Source organism: Quercus suber, unplaced genomic scaffold (assembly GCF_002906115.3).
Source record: "Quercus suber isolate HL8 unplaced genomic scaffold, Cork oak 2.0 scaffold_28, whole genome shotgun sequence".
NCBI lineage: Eukaryota > Viridiplantae > Streptophyta > Magnoliopsida > Fagales > Fagaceae > Quercus > Quercus suber.
The window spans coordinates 1970368-1985612 of NW_027069493.1; the positions used below are offsets into that span (position 1 = coordinate 1970368).

Here is a 15245-nt window from a genome sequence, read left to right on the forward strand (position 1 = left end):
TTTTAATTTACAACTAATTTGATCACTACTATCAAATTACAAAATTTCTCACATTTTCTCACACTTTCTATACAAATCAAATTTACCAATTTCTAACTCTAGTAAACACATATTAACTTAGCCATTAAAAGAAACCCAAATTTGGACCTAGAATGACTGCAAATTAAAAATAATATGAACCAAATTTATTATAATTTGAAAATAACTGTTGGGTCAAATTGATTACTACCAAAATGCATAGATCAAATTATCACTAATCCCAAATGTAGGGACCAAAATAATATATATTTTTTGCTACTGAAAAATGGGAGTTAGGTAAGCTACACCAGCTCCCGGGCAGGGTGCTCAAGTTTAGACTCGCAGGCCAACTCTTAAGGATGTCCACCAACAAAAGGCTGTTAATAGTGGGACTAAAATTTAGGTGAGTTAGACGAATTGTCCGAGCCTTACCAACTGAACCATTTCCGTTGGCATCAAAATTATATATATATATATATATATATATATATATATATATATATATATATATATATATTTATGGGAAATAATGAAAACTTTATTAAAATGAAGAAGAGTAGTTTACATCTTGTATAAGAGCTTGGTTAAGGAAATAAGGATCCTCTTCTAACCAAACTGAAAAATCATCTATGCCTGAAGCATATTTAGCTAATAAATGAGTTAGCTTATTGCCTTGCCGCCAGACATGTGAAAAAACAACCAGTCTAAACTCTTGAGAAACTAACGGAGAGCTAGAAATGATGGCAGCCACAGACGATGGAGGGGGATAAAGTTCCTTCAGAGCATTGATCACCAAAAGGGAATCACCTTCAAGAACAAAGTCTTGTATAAGGAGGTCTTTTGCAAATTGCAGACCAATCTCCACTGCCTTCGCTTCAATTTCTACGGCTTTGAGAGGAGCCCAAATCTTCTTGCTAAGAGCACCAAAATAATATTCTTCTTATAAAGATTTGGAAAAGAAGAAAAATACGACAGAATTACCCCAAACATAAGGCCAATATTGCGCAAGGCTCTTGAGGATTTGGGCCCTTTATTTTCTTTATATGGTCAAAATTTGGATTGTTGTCACTATAAAAAAAAGGGCTTCATGCCTAGTACTCTAGTGATTGCTGCTTTATGGTGCTACGGCCCATTACAACATTTTTTTTTTTTTTTTGGAGAATCAAGTCTGCAAGTTTTATTAATCAACCGAAATACTGTCATCAGTTACAAGTTGTTGCACATTAGATGGTAGATCAACTGACCAAATGTGTGGACAAGGTATACATTTTGCTGTTTTAGCCAATATGTCTGCCACAGTATTCCCCTGCCTTTTTACATGGACAAAACTAGTTGATACAAAGTTCAGAGCTAAAGTTTTAACATCATCAATTATATGACCAAAGGAGCTTAGGCATGGTAAAGCCGAATTAAGTGCCTTAGTAATTGTCCCTGAGTCACCTTCAAACACCACTTCGCGCAGGCCAAGTTCCAAGGCGAATGCAACTGTTGACCTACAGGCCAAAGCCTTAACGTCTTCAACATTCATAGGGTGATTAAACCTGTCTGAGAGTGCCCCACGAACCACACCAGCTCCATCTCTGACCACGACACCCACCCCTGCCTGCTGAAAGTCATTGAAACAGCTCCATCATAATTAACTTTGAGCTGGGAATTTTGAGGTGGAGTCCAACGTGTGACTTCTGAGTGTATGGGCTCGAGCTGGGGGTCTTCTGGCCCATTACAACTTAAATGAATAGTTTTCATTTCTATTCGGTTTAATCAGAAAAACAGAGAAACTAGGATAACAATCTTATATTATAATTCAACTAAAACACATATGAATGATACTTTTAGTCGGAAGATTTAGTAATAAAAATATAAGAATTAATTTTCTAAAGGCAATTTTATGAATTTAATTGATTTTGCATGCTTATCAAAAAAAATTTGATTTTGCACGAGACAAAATTAGTCAATTAATTTGTATTATGTGTTTAATGTGCATGAAGTCTACGTTAAATCAAAAAATGATATACAATAAAATATTTTTGCATTTTTATTGTTTTTGTGACTAAGATTGATTTGTGAGGAAGTCATGGATTCCAGTTAGCTTAACTGGTAAAGTTTTTTATGGTTGAATAAGAAATTTAGGGTTCAATTTTTGCCTATACAAAAAACTGATTGGTGTCTTGATTTGATAACAAAGAACTGTTATCATGAACGGACGTCATAAGTTGAAACTACCTAAAAAAAACATTTGTGAGAAAGAGAATGAAGGGGCTGAGAAGGAGGGAGAGGAAGAGATTTGTAGGATGAAAATGAAGAAGAGATCTGAACGTGTAGGCATAGCTAAGTCGGATTGGAAAAGTAAAAATAATTTAAATGAGTGGATGAGAACAGTTCAAGATAATAGTAAAAAAAAATAAAAATTACAAAGAAGAGATAAGGCAGAGAGAATAAAAAAAAAAAGAAAAAAAAAACTGTGGAGAAAGGAAAAAAAGGATTGGACTTTTAAAGTTTTTGGCAATATAAATAGCTATTTTATCTATTTTATTACGTTATTTTATAAGACATCCAACATCAATGATTTTATTTTAGTATTTAACCACTTAAAATTATATAAACAACATAATATAAAATAATGCCTTAAAAAAATAATATAAAATAATATATTCACTATAATAAACAATAACCACAACTACAATTACATGTAAAATATATTACGTTGCTTTAACATTTGAGCTACAATGCACAATTATAGATGGTTGTGTACTGTAGCTAATGAGTTAAATTTTTTACTTATAGCACCACCAATATAGCATACTTTTTGTATATTGTGATGTTAAAAATAGCATTTTAGTAATTTCACACTACCAATATGGATAATCTTAGGAATTTAAAACTTCTTTCTACCATGTAATTTCCCACCCTCATGTCACTTTCTCTTCAACGGTACTTATTGATTGAATTTTTTTTTTTTAATTATAAAATAGGCTGAGTTATAACTTATAATACTTATTTTCTAGACCCTACTTTCAACGTTAGATAAAGAGCTACAAACTTAATTACTGCTACTCCAAGTATGTTAACAATTTCTTTAATCTTTTAAAAAAATATTGTTCATACTGCATATGATTTTTAGGTATTGGGAATAATTATTAATTAATGTCATCTTTAGCATAAATTTTAGGTATAACAAATTATTATTGGTGTTGGATTTTTTCTTTTCTTTTGGACTTATTTAGAGCTTACCACGTAAGTTTTAAACTCTCACATTTTTTTCACATCATCACTATTTAAAAAAAAAAAACCTATTTTTCACTATTTATCCACCTAATACTTCTAAATAATAAAAATAAAACTAGAACCTAATAATCTATATATCTATTTATACTATAAAATTGAAGTTTCTGACTTTTTTTTGAACTTCTTTAAAGCTTACCTGAGACTCTCATATTTTTCTACGTCAACACTATTTAAAACAAAAAACAAAATAAAATGGTTGTGTTAATGGGCACCGTTAACAACAGTTTATTGCGTTAACAATAGATTTTTGACTTTCTTTTTACAGTTTTTTATCTTTTTTTTTTCAGCTTTATATTAATATTTTTCAGCTTTATAAACTGTTGGACCAACTTCATAAAGAGAAAATAAATATTAAAATAAACTCTAGGACACGTTTTATATCTTTTTCTTTTATTTATTTAATTTTTTTATTAAATAAAACCCACATTAGTCTAACTTTAACAAAGTGCTTGTTAACATTTGACCACAAAAAAAAGAAAAAAGAAAAAAAAAGAGAGGTCTTTTTCACTATTTATCCACCTGACACTTCTTCTATTAACTAAAACTAGAACCGGATAATATTAAAAAAAACTCTGCTTCCCCAAAAACTCATCTTTCAAAAACGTGAGCATCTCCCCTAACACTCTTGAAAAAACACTCATTAGCGTAAAAGAAAAACCCAAACTGAAAAACCCTATTGAACCCATAGCTAACGCATCAATTGCTTTTCTTCTCTCTCCATCCAGTCTCTGTCTCCAAAGCTTGCACGTTTGCCGGTCTTCTTTGTTTACCAGTGGGGTCTGTTCTTTGAGGTAGTTCTGCTTTTCTCTATGAATTTATCTTTAAAAAATAGTGAGAAAAATTGAAAACTGAGATGTCAAAGTTTCATCAAGTAGAGTCCAGGTAGATGGTATTTGGGAAAACCCAGATATAAATTGTTGTCAATATAATCAATAAATCTATTGTTGTTATTTTCTGGGCTTATTGAGTTGTTGCTTCTGTTTTTGTCTCTTAATGTAATATATATATTTTGTGGTCTTTGGTGAACTGCATTGGATTTGTGATGTGAAAAGTAGTTACAATTAATACCCATTTTGGTGCCAAAGCATATGAGAAAGTGATTATTGGTATATGGGTTGGATGTATTTACAGTTTCTTATGGCATTATTCATTAGAAATCAAAAGGCATATATTTTACACCTTCATTCAAAGCTCTTTTTGTGTGTGTGTGTGTGCAGTTTACGTTATACACTTTTTAGATTTGCGGTCTTTGATTTAAAAACAAATAGATTTTCCCCGGGAGGATCTTCTCACTTTCGAATCAGATTGAATTGCGTATTTTTAGGTTTGAACTTGAAGTTAAAAAATTAGTCAAGGTTAATGGATAAATTTTGAAGACTACATAAAAATCGTATTATAGGATATCCGAAATTTTTATTTGCTAGGCTTGCATTAGATTGGAAGTTTTAGGACGGTGCTTTGAGATTCTTTTATGTAGCAGTGGTGAGCTTCCACAACTTATAAGGTAGTGGAAGTGCTAATTAAGCTACAAGACTTTTGGCTTCCTTTATTTTAAAATGCTTCATTTTTTCTATACCTTTTTATTTTCCTTTCCTAATTATCAAGTGCCAGTATAAACCTTAGGCTAGAGAGAGAGATAAAAAAAGAAGAATAGGAGGCTGTGGGTTATTAGCAACAAATAACACTGAAGTTATGCTTGAATTTGTATGCAGTGACTTTCACTCTGTTTAACTGGAGCACGTTCAAGTGAGTTATCAATCATAATGGCCATGCTCTTTTGTTTTTATTTATTTATTTTTTAATAGACCTATATGAATTAATTAAATTGTTCTACCCCGTTTGTAAGTAATTAGCCATTTGTACTAAATTTGGAATGACGTCCAGGGGCTATCAAGGCTGTTGGAGCATTTAAAGCCAATTGCAGTGGCTGATGCAGATTTGTTTTTCAGTGTGGAAAGTAAAATACTGGTGAGTTTCATTTCTTTTATAATGTATAAATTGTGTTTAACATTCATGAGCTTATAACGTGGTGAATAGTGCTTATGAACTGTTAGTTAAGGTGCCTTGCAAATAGCTTGACTAGACTCTTATGATCAGTGGGACCAAATTGATCATAACAGAACAATCGCCCTTCAAAAATATATGATGAATGGCTCTTGGTGTAAATTATGATAAATTTGCTTGAATGGAACTCCAAAAATTGCTTTTTAGATGTTATTTAAAGTAGAATTAAAAGTTCATATGCTTGATGCAAAGTGTTTTTCTCTGTCATCTATTGCTTGAAATTTACTGCCTAATATGTGTAATTATTATTGGGAACAAAACATGATCTCCCTTTTTTAATTTTGCCAGGCACGTACCTCATTTTAAATGAATCGGAGTAACAAAGTCATGTTTTTTTTTCCTTTCTCAGTGCTTCTTCCCATAGAACTTTGTTGCCAATATTAAAACCTCACAAAGAGTTTTTTCTTTGAAGTCCAAGTTCATTCATTATTTTTTATGTTTGCAGGTATTAGGTGAAGTATATCAAATTTAAAGTGATCCACTGCATCTTCTCAAAAAAAAAAGAAGTGATCCACTGCATCTTCTCAAAAAAAGAAGAAGTGATCCACTGCAAAGAGATGCTTATTAACATATGCCTTTAAAATAATTTTTCTAAAACTATCCTGTGCATTTAGTGACTAGTAACAATTAACATCAAAACTAAAAAACTGAAAACCCCATTTCCCTCTTTCACTCTCTCTCTCTCTCTCTCAAACCTCAAAAAGATGGCTTCCATCCCTTTCCTCCGCATCTCACCCACCACCACCACCTTCAACCTCAAACCCCCCTCACTCCCTTCCCTTCGTATCATCAAACCCACATACTCCCCACCACACCCACGAAAACTCACTATAACTCGCATGTCCTACAACCCAACACCAGCCACAGATCGCTTGATCTCCACCATAGCCTACACTCTCCCTTTCTTCAACTCCCTCCAATACGGCCGCTTCCTCTTCCACCAATACCCACCTCTTGCCTCTCTCTTCAACCCTCTCCTCCCTCTCCTTTCTCTCTACAGGTCCATCCCTTACTCTTCCTTTGTTGCCTTCTTTGCTCTCTACTTGGGTGTTGTTAGAAACCCAAGTTTTTCCCACTTTGTTAGGTTCAACTCCATGCAGGCTGTCACTCTTGACGTGCTTCTTGTGCTACCTGTTTTGCTTCAACGGGTTTTCAGCCCCGCTCGTGCTGGGTTTTGGTTCAAGGTCATGGTTTGGTTCCATAATTTGCTGTTTATCTTTGCTGTTTTGTGCTTTGTTTATAGTGTGGGGTGTTGTGTTCTTGGGAGGACCCCCTACTTGCCTTTTGTTGCTGATGCTGCTGGTAGGCAGATCTAAGTGGGCACCTTTACTTTTGTTTTAGGCATTTCATCAAACAGTTGTTGTTTGTGGCATTTTGTCGAACACTTTGCTGTTTGTGAGTTGTGTTAAATTGATAAATGATAAATGATAAATGATAAATCTGTCTACCCTTTTTGGGTTTTTGGTTTTGGGTTAGGCTGCAACTTGTTTTAAGCGCAAGGTACAAATAAGACATTTGCATTGTGCGAATAGTTGTTGACGAGGCATTTTGTAAAACAATGTGAAGCAATTTATCAAACAATGGGCTGCCTGTGTATGTTATCAAACAATGGGCTGCCTGTGTTTGTGGACAGTAGGCTAAAATCTTGATGTACTCTGTCTTTGGAGGGTGAGTTTCTCTTGGCATATCTTAGTGAAACTTTTTTTTTCCCCTAAATATACGGTTTAACTGGCAAAATTTGCACTATAGGACGATTTTAGAAAAATTTTAGGAGAATAGCACACTAACAAAATTATTTAGTTATGTAGCACATTTTTGGAACTCGAATTTGTTAAATTTCAACTCAAATTTGAGTTCTATCCCAAACTTGAGCTCCAAAAAATGTGCTACATAACTAAATAACTTTGTTTGTGTGCTATTCTCCTAAATTTTTTCTAAAAACGTGCCATTCAGCAAATTTTGCCCAGTTTTTAACTGGTAATGAGTAAGGTCAAGTGAAGGGAAATTTTGTTTTAACTTTTACTTATTGTTAGTTTGTGGTACAACTTACTCAAAATTGCATACCTTTGAAACCATATGCATGCTTAAATGTAATTGTGTGCCCTTTATTATTATTATTATTATTATTATTATTATTATTTGTTCATCTTCTTTTGTTGGGTTGTCAGACTGTTGTTGTTTTGATTAATCTTAATATTGTGCCTAATGAATTTCTTGGATAAGTTTTTGTGTGAGGCATTTAATCAAACAATGTTCTCTTTAGTCTGAGCCATCGCAATTTTTAAAACCACAATGAGTTTTTTTTTTTTTTGATTAGACCACAATGAGTTATAATGCCAAGCCTAATAAGTCAAAACGCAATGACCCATAAAACCTCTCAAAGAACAGCAAATAAAGTTGCATTTGCATCCAACCTATAAAAGCCTTTCAAAGAACAATGACATCAGTCCACAAAATTATAAAAATTTCTTCTTTTAACTTTTCATGTAATGGATATCACAACACTAGACCTTTGATGGCTGTAGGCTTATATCAAAGTTTAATTTACCCCAACCCATCAAACAGGTTTTTAAATGACTAGAGAAAATGTTTTTAATACTAGCATGGAAACAAACTTTGTTTCAAGAGAGTGAAATATGATCACACATGATAGCAGTATTGGGCTTGCTTCGCATCCAAGTTGAGTTATTGTGTGGGGTTAAAAATCAAATTGATCCATTGGGTACTGGAAGAATGATGGGCATTGAATTCAAATGGAAACGCCGAATAAAACATGCCCAGGACTACAATGAAGAATCCTCCCAAATAATCTGAAGATGCAAATTAGCAATGGTGAGAATAATATCCCATGCAATTTTCCATAAGAGGAATTTGAATTTCTATCTCTCATGGATTTTGGACTTCCATAAATTCAACTAATCACACCTATGTTTTAACCAGCTCCTTGCGGTTGGAGAACCAACCAATTCCATTGATCTTGTGTTTATAATTATACCGTTCAATTTCCCTTTACACTCTCAAGAATCCTTTCTTTATTAAATTAAAAAAAAAAGATGAATAATTTGTGGTCTTAGAACTACTCTTTTTGTAATCAAATGTAGCCTTTTTGTAATCAAACATAGGAATGCTCGAGAATTTTGACTCCTTGAACCAAAAAACTACAATAAAATTTGGGGTGGGGGGAATTTAAGAGGGATTAATTTGTGTAAACCAATGGTAATGTTATTTGATGAATAGGTAGGGGAAAAAGATTGATTAAACTATTTATATCATCAATGATGACTAACTTATCCACCATATAAAAATTGTTCCATCTACCACACAAGTGGACCCACCTGATTTTATTGAGAAAGTTGTGGGATCTATACGTTGTGAGAGAAATAATGTATGTTTTAGATGTATAAAATAATTACTATTTAACTTTAATTATATTGCATTAATCCACTAGGATCTAGATGGTCTCCATCCCCCTCCCCCACCCACTCCTCCTCCTTTTTTTTTTTTTTTTTTTTTCCAAATGAATTGCATTTTTGGTTGGATTGTTAGAAACAAGCAGCTAATGGTCTAATAGATGGTCTCCATCCCCCTCCCCCACCCACTCCTCCTCCTTTTTTTTTTTTTTTTTTTTTCCAAATGAATTGCATTTTTGGTTGGATTGTTAGAAACAAGCAGCTAATGGTCTATTAAGTTTTACTTTTAAGGAAATGTGGATTAAATGGCGTTAAATCTTTTTAAAAGTACTCTAATGGTGTTAAAATTATTCTAACTAAAATTTTTTCAAATGTTTGGCAATATCTTTAAACCTCATGAAATGCAGTCCAACCTTAGAGCCGTTCACTGGTATACTGATCGGATTTGGCTTTCTCCCAATATCATAGTTTTAAAAATTAGACCAAACCAGCTAGTTCAACCAATTTAAGCGTGAACCAGGCACAATCCAATCCGATTATCATTGAAAATCAGAAATAGGTGAAAAAGCAACTTTAACTAGAACCAAATGTTTTGGTCAAGGGAATTGTGCCCCAATAAAATCACAATAATTATATCTTGTTTGCACAAAGACTGAAAGGGAGTGTGCTAAAGATAAAATGTGATCCTTGAATATTTTTTAAGGTTGATTACCTTTAGTATCTTCAATTTTATCTCACCGATCTTTTAGTTTGAATTTTGCACCAAAGATGAGAGAATATAGTAAGAGTGTGAGAGTGTTCTTAAAACAAAAGAAGACTAAAGTGGAGATGAGGAGTAAGATACGAAGAAAGGAGAAATTAAAGCCCGTAAGGGTTCATTTAGTGAGGGTAATTTTGGGGGGATGGAAAAGGGAGAGAAGATAGTTTTTGTAGATGTTTGGATGGAGAGATTCGGAGGCAAAACTGCTAGGTTACAGATGTTTTCTCCCTAAATTGGGGAAAAAACTAGAGAGAAAAATTCAACACAAAAGGGGCTATTTGCTGGACCAAAACGCCTTCCTCTAGAACATTCAAATGAGTTCAATTTTTTTTTTTTCATTTTTTTAAAAAAAATTTTCCATTGGTTTTCTTATCTAGTTTTGGTACTTTTTGTTACTGTAGACACCCCATTTCATTCCAATCTATATCCAAACCCCTTGGTCCTAACTGGTCTTAATGACAAGAAATCAAATCTCTACCAAAATAATCAGCATTGTGTGTAGAGCCCAACGAGGATGAAAATCCTATGAGTGATCCATATAGTCAAAGGCCAAGGCCAACTGTGAAGTAGGAAAGAAGCCCAAAGCCCAAAAAAACCATTTTAACCTAATTTGGCCAAGGCTGACAAAGAGTGCGTATGACGGGTATATGATGTGTATGCACTCTCTAGACAAAAAGCTTTATATCACTCCATTTTTATTTTGATGAGATTTAGGGCAATCAACCTAATCAATTAGTTGCCCAAACATCCCATCAAACCCTAGACACCCATTTCCCCTATAAATACCACCATTTTCAATATCCAAAAGGTCAAACTTTTTACCCTAAAGAAACTCTGCCAAAATCCCCTCGAAATACTTAAACCTAGAGTTCAAGGCTAGAAGGGTAGAAAGGTTGAGTACTCGATTGATCTTAATCCATCCTTTTGGTTGAAAGATAGTCTCTTCCTCATCTATGTCCAAACTTCTAGTTGATTCAAGCTTGCAAACACATCACTTAGGGTGCTTCTATCAACCCTAATCAAGTCATTCTTTATGTAAGAATAGTAAAGTATCCTGCGAGATTGTAAAGGAGATCTTATAACAATTATAGCTACGAAGAAAGTGAAAGCTATATGATAATGAATGTTTGGTTAGATAGAATTGGAAATTTATCTATGATAGTAAAAGAAGGGTAATCAATTATCAAAAGGTTTAGGTCATTTCTTAGCAATAGCAAGGAAACTCATTGTCCGTGATGGGTGTACTTTTTACAACACAAAGAGCCCTGTTTTTATCTTTTTTGGATCTTAGTACGTAGAAGATGTAATCTATATCAAAAGAGAGTTCAAACAACACATGATACTTCATGTGAAGAAATATAGTAATATTTGCTAATATGTGCAAGCTAGACGGAATGTAATTTGAGAGTGGCTAAATATTGTGCAAACTAGACGGAATAATTACTTCTATAATTAATATACCCATTCATTCAATAAGATATTATAATAATTTAATAACCAATCCATGTTAATTATATATGTTTTTATCATCTTCCTTTTAAAAAAAATAATTTCAAATTGATAAAATAAAAAGAAGAAAATAAAAGGACGTAAAGAGAGAAAGTGGAAATACAAGATTAACATAGTTAGACCTTACAAACTACATTCACAATGAAAAGTCCAAAGCAATTATATCATATAAATTATATGTTACAAAAACTAAGTGTAGTACATATAGGAGTACGTTTAGCTAAATGCGTGGTAACTCTAAAACCATGTTAGTCCATGGTAATATAAATTCATAGTAATTCATGGAATTTATACAAAACCATGATATGCGTATTTACAATAATATTCTAATATATTTTAACGTCTCTCCTTAAACTCAACGTAGAGGCTCGAAAATGACTAAAGAAACATATGATTGTTTAGTAATCCATAATTCCTCCATCTATTCACTAATCATTTTCTGTTTAATATTTTGATTATTTCACATTTTTATACTTTACAATTTTCATATAAAATTAAACTTTAAATAATTAGAAGTGTAAAAATAAAGTTGAATTTTACCTAGTTTTTTTTAAAAGCAAAAGCAATCAATTGCAGTAGATACTTATGAAAGGGCTCTTTCATCATATTGAAAATTTCTAAACTCAATGGAATGGAAGATCAATAAATGAATAATTACTTGGTCACATGCATTAAAAAAGATATATTCAAAACTATTGGAAAAAAAATAAATCATGAAACCGTTTTTAAAATATGAAAAATTGTTGAAGGCAACTAAGTAAATTAACCCATGTATAAACAATATATAATAGTTTAGATTTAAATTACATTTTTTATGACGATTACATGATTTTATAACTGATTATTTATTTTTATTATAGTTTCCATTAATAATTGTTGAATTAATGTTGTTTTCAATTTTGTCCTGCTATTTAAAATTCTGATTTTGCCACAACATGCCACATGTAATTGAGTTTAAGTAGTTAATTGTTTAATTAACGTTGTTTTCAATTTGGTCTTTAATTTTGCCCCGTTATTTGAAATTCTAACTTCTTCATAGTATGTCACTGCATAATTAAGTTTAAGTTTAAGTGGTTTGAAAACAGTGAATATATGTGCATATTTTTTTTCCTATAAAAAAGAGGGAAAAAAAAACCATGGGATAATTATTGGTTCCACTCAATCATACACACTTGCACACCCGAATACATGCACATGCATGCACGCAGAAGCCCACGCGTCAATGCACGCAGACACACACAAACCACAAGAACAGATCGAACACACACACACACACAAAAAGTGAAAAAGAAAGAAGAGGTCTCAATCCGCCTGCCCAAGACAAAAACATGTTAAAGTTGGGATCGTACGTGGGGTACCCTAGCTGATTCATATGAAAAAAAAAAAAAAAAAGCACCCATTATAATCTTCAAGCTTATCAAGCTGTGTCAAGAGGTGGGAATGTCAAAACCATTAAAGTAGAACAGAGCTAGTTAAAAAAGAAAAAGCTTCATTTGCAGTGGGTTTTTAAAAGTGAATGTGAATGGGACAATCTCTAACGACAATCTTTATGTAAGAAATAATAAAGTATCCTGCGAGATTGTAAAGGAGAGCTTAAACAATTATAGCTAGGAAGAAAGTGAAAGCTATATGATAATGAATGTTTGGTTAGATAGAATTAGAATTTCAAATATGATAGTAAAAGAAGGGTAATCAATTAGCAAAAGATTTAGGTCATTTCTTTGCAATTGCAAGGAAACTCATTGTCTGTGTTTGGTGCACTTTTTACCAACACAAAGTGCTCTGTTTTTATTTTAGATCTTAGTACGTAGAAGATGTAATTTATATCAAAAGAGAGCTCAAACAACATACGACACGTCATTTGAAGAAATATAGTAATATTTGTTAATATGTTAGCCAAGCAAGCAAGCCTATTGAGAGTGGCTAAATATTCTACAAGTTAGACGGAATAAGCTCTATAATTAATATATCCTTTCATCCAATAAGATATTATAATTATAATAACCATTTCATCTTAATTATATTTTTTTCCATCGTCTTCCTATTAAACAAAATAATTTCAAATTGTTCAAATAGAAAGAAGAAAAATAGAAGGACGTAAAGAGACAAAGCGGAAATACAATATAAACACAGTTTGACCTTACGGACTGCATTCATAATTGAAAGCCCATAACAATTACATCATATTAATTATATCTTTAAAAAACCAAGAGTACGTAGGGTAAACATAGTAGTAAATTAAGCTAAAGTTTGGTAACCCATTAATCATGTTAGTTAGTCCATGGTTATACAAATTTATAGTAATCAGGAAAAAATGAGCATTTACTCTTAATTTACAAACTATATAGCAAAATGCTTCTATTTAGAAACTATTTAACAAAATACCACTGTTTTTGAAACTCGATTTTAACAAAATTGAGTTATAGATGAAACTCGACATTAACAATTTCGAGTTCTATACATATTTTGTTACTTAAATTTTTTTTGAAAATTTAAGTGGAACTCGAAATTGCTAATGTTGAGTTTCACTTAAAAATATATATAGAACTCGATTTTGAGGATATCGAGTTTTATATAGAACTTGATTTTGTTAAAATCGAGTTTAAAAAATATGAGGACTTTGCTAAATAGTTTCAAAACATGGGCATATTTTCATTTTATGGTGTTTGGTTGCGTATTTGAAAATTAATTTACAAGTGTTTGTTTCAAGGTAAAATGAAAAAAAAAAAAAAAAAAAAATCCATTTTTCCCATAGTAATCCATGGCATTTTAGAAAACCATGATATGCATATTTACAATATGATTCTAATATATTCTAACACCTCTCCTCAAACCCATTGTAGAGGCTTAACAAGTCAAGCCTGGAATGAAAGCTTGTTAATGAAAAGAATTATATCATGTGTAAAATAGTACATCATGGAATAAAACATGCACAAACGTTGACAACAATGGCTGGTCTATGACAATGAAGGCCAAAAAACAGCTACTAGGATTGAAGAATGGCAACACCAATGACTAGAGAGTGATTGCATACTAAGACTAAGTGATGGCATCATTGGTGTCCTAAGGAACTTTGGTAGAGGCATGGTTGCTCGAGGATGACAAAAGTGAACAAATTTTAGTTGTAGTAGTGATTGGCGAACATACGGTAACTAGAGAATGGCAAAACTAGGAGCAATATTTGCCAAAAGAAATTTGCATGTGATATCCTCACATGTGTTGAGGGCATGTGTGACATCTTTTTGGGCTAATTGTTTGCACCATTTTGCAAATTGGCTTTAGATTTTTCAAGTGTTGTGCTAAAAAACTCCGAATAGATACATAGAATGTCGAGATCTAAGAGGAACGATGCTTAAGTGGATAATAAAAAAATGTCATTAGAGGGAGGCAATATCGTGAAGGAATGCCGGAAAAGAAGGAACAATGGGAGAGAGAAGATTCAAAACTTTAGCTGACACATTTAAAAATAGAAACAAGAAGAAGAAAAAAAATTGATATAGAAAGAAACAGCTCTGATGATCTTGTTTCCTTAGGATGTTTACATTTACATTTAATTTGATATTTAAGCTAATTAAAAGGATGTTTAGTGAGGTTTAGAATCAACAACCAACCATGGACAGTATACTTGGATATATATATATATATAGGGTTAAGTTCAAGTTATACTTAGTGTAATTCTAAGCAATATTACACCATCCAATAACTTGTTATAAAATTCATATTTTGAAAATCCCACAATTGAATTACATGTTTTATATGTTTTTAACATTCTTGCCAATTTTCATGTCAATTAGATATTATTTACTATTCGATTCATAAATTCATATTTTATGCATTATTTTAAATTACAAAAATTTGAATTTAAACAATTGATTGATGACATGACTATTAATCTTTTATCACCATGAAAATTTGCAAGCATAGAGAATATATGAAGATAATGTAATCAACGGTGTATTTGTCAAAATTCACATTCAATTAAAAAATATTGAGTGGTGTAATATTATTTAGAGTTACAACATGTGTAACTTGAACCCAACCTATATATATATATATATATANGAAGACACAATTTGCCAAAAAAAAAAAAAAAATCAGATCTGCAAAAAGCCATAAACACAGATTTGCAAACAAACCAAAAAGAAAAAAAAACCCAAATTTGCAAGGACACCGGTAGAGATCTATAAAATTTTTGTGTG

At 32.0% G+C, this 15245-nt stretch overlaps 1 protein-coding gene across 3 annotated transcripts; it reads left to right on the forward strand.

The window, feature by feature from the left end:
* Positions 1–3853: 3853 nt before the first annotated feature.
* On the forward strand, positions 3854–6999 carry LOC112006713 (protein TIC 20-II, chloroplastic). 3 transcript variants are annotated; one of them, XM_024039015.2, is made up of 4 exons: positions 3854–4094; positions 5016–5049; positions 5188–5271; positions 5813–6999. In XM_024039015.2, the coding sequence occupies exon 4, from the start codon at positions 6072–6074 to the stop codon at positions 6681–6683; it is 612 nt and encodes a 203-aa protein (XP_023894783.1). In that variant the 5' UTR covers positions 3854–4094; positions 5016–5049; positions 5188–5271; positions 5813–6071; the 3' UTR covers positions 6684–6999. The 3 variants fall into 3 exon arrangements, with proteins under 3 accessions (XP_023894783.1, XP_023894784.1, XP_065625812.1); XM_065769740.1 differs by lacking the exon at positions 3854–4094 and adding an exon at positions 4563–4807; XM_024039016.2 differs by lacking the exon at positions 5016–5049.
* The last annotated feature ends 8246 nt before the right edge of the window (positions 7000–15245 follow it).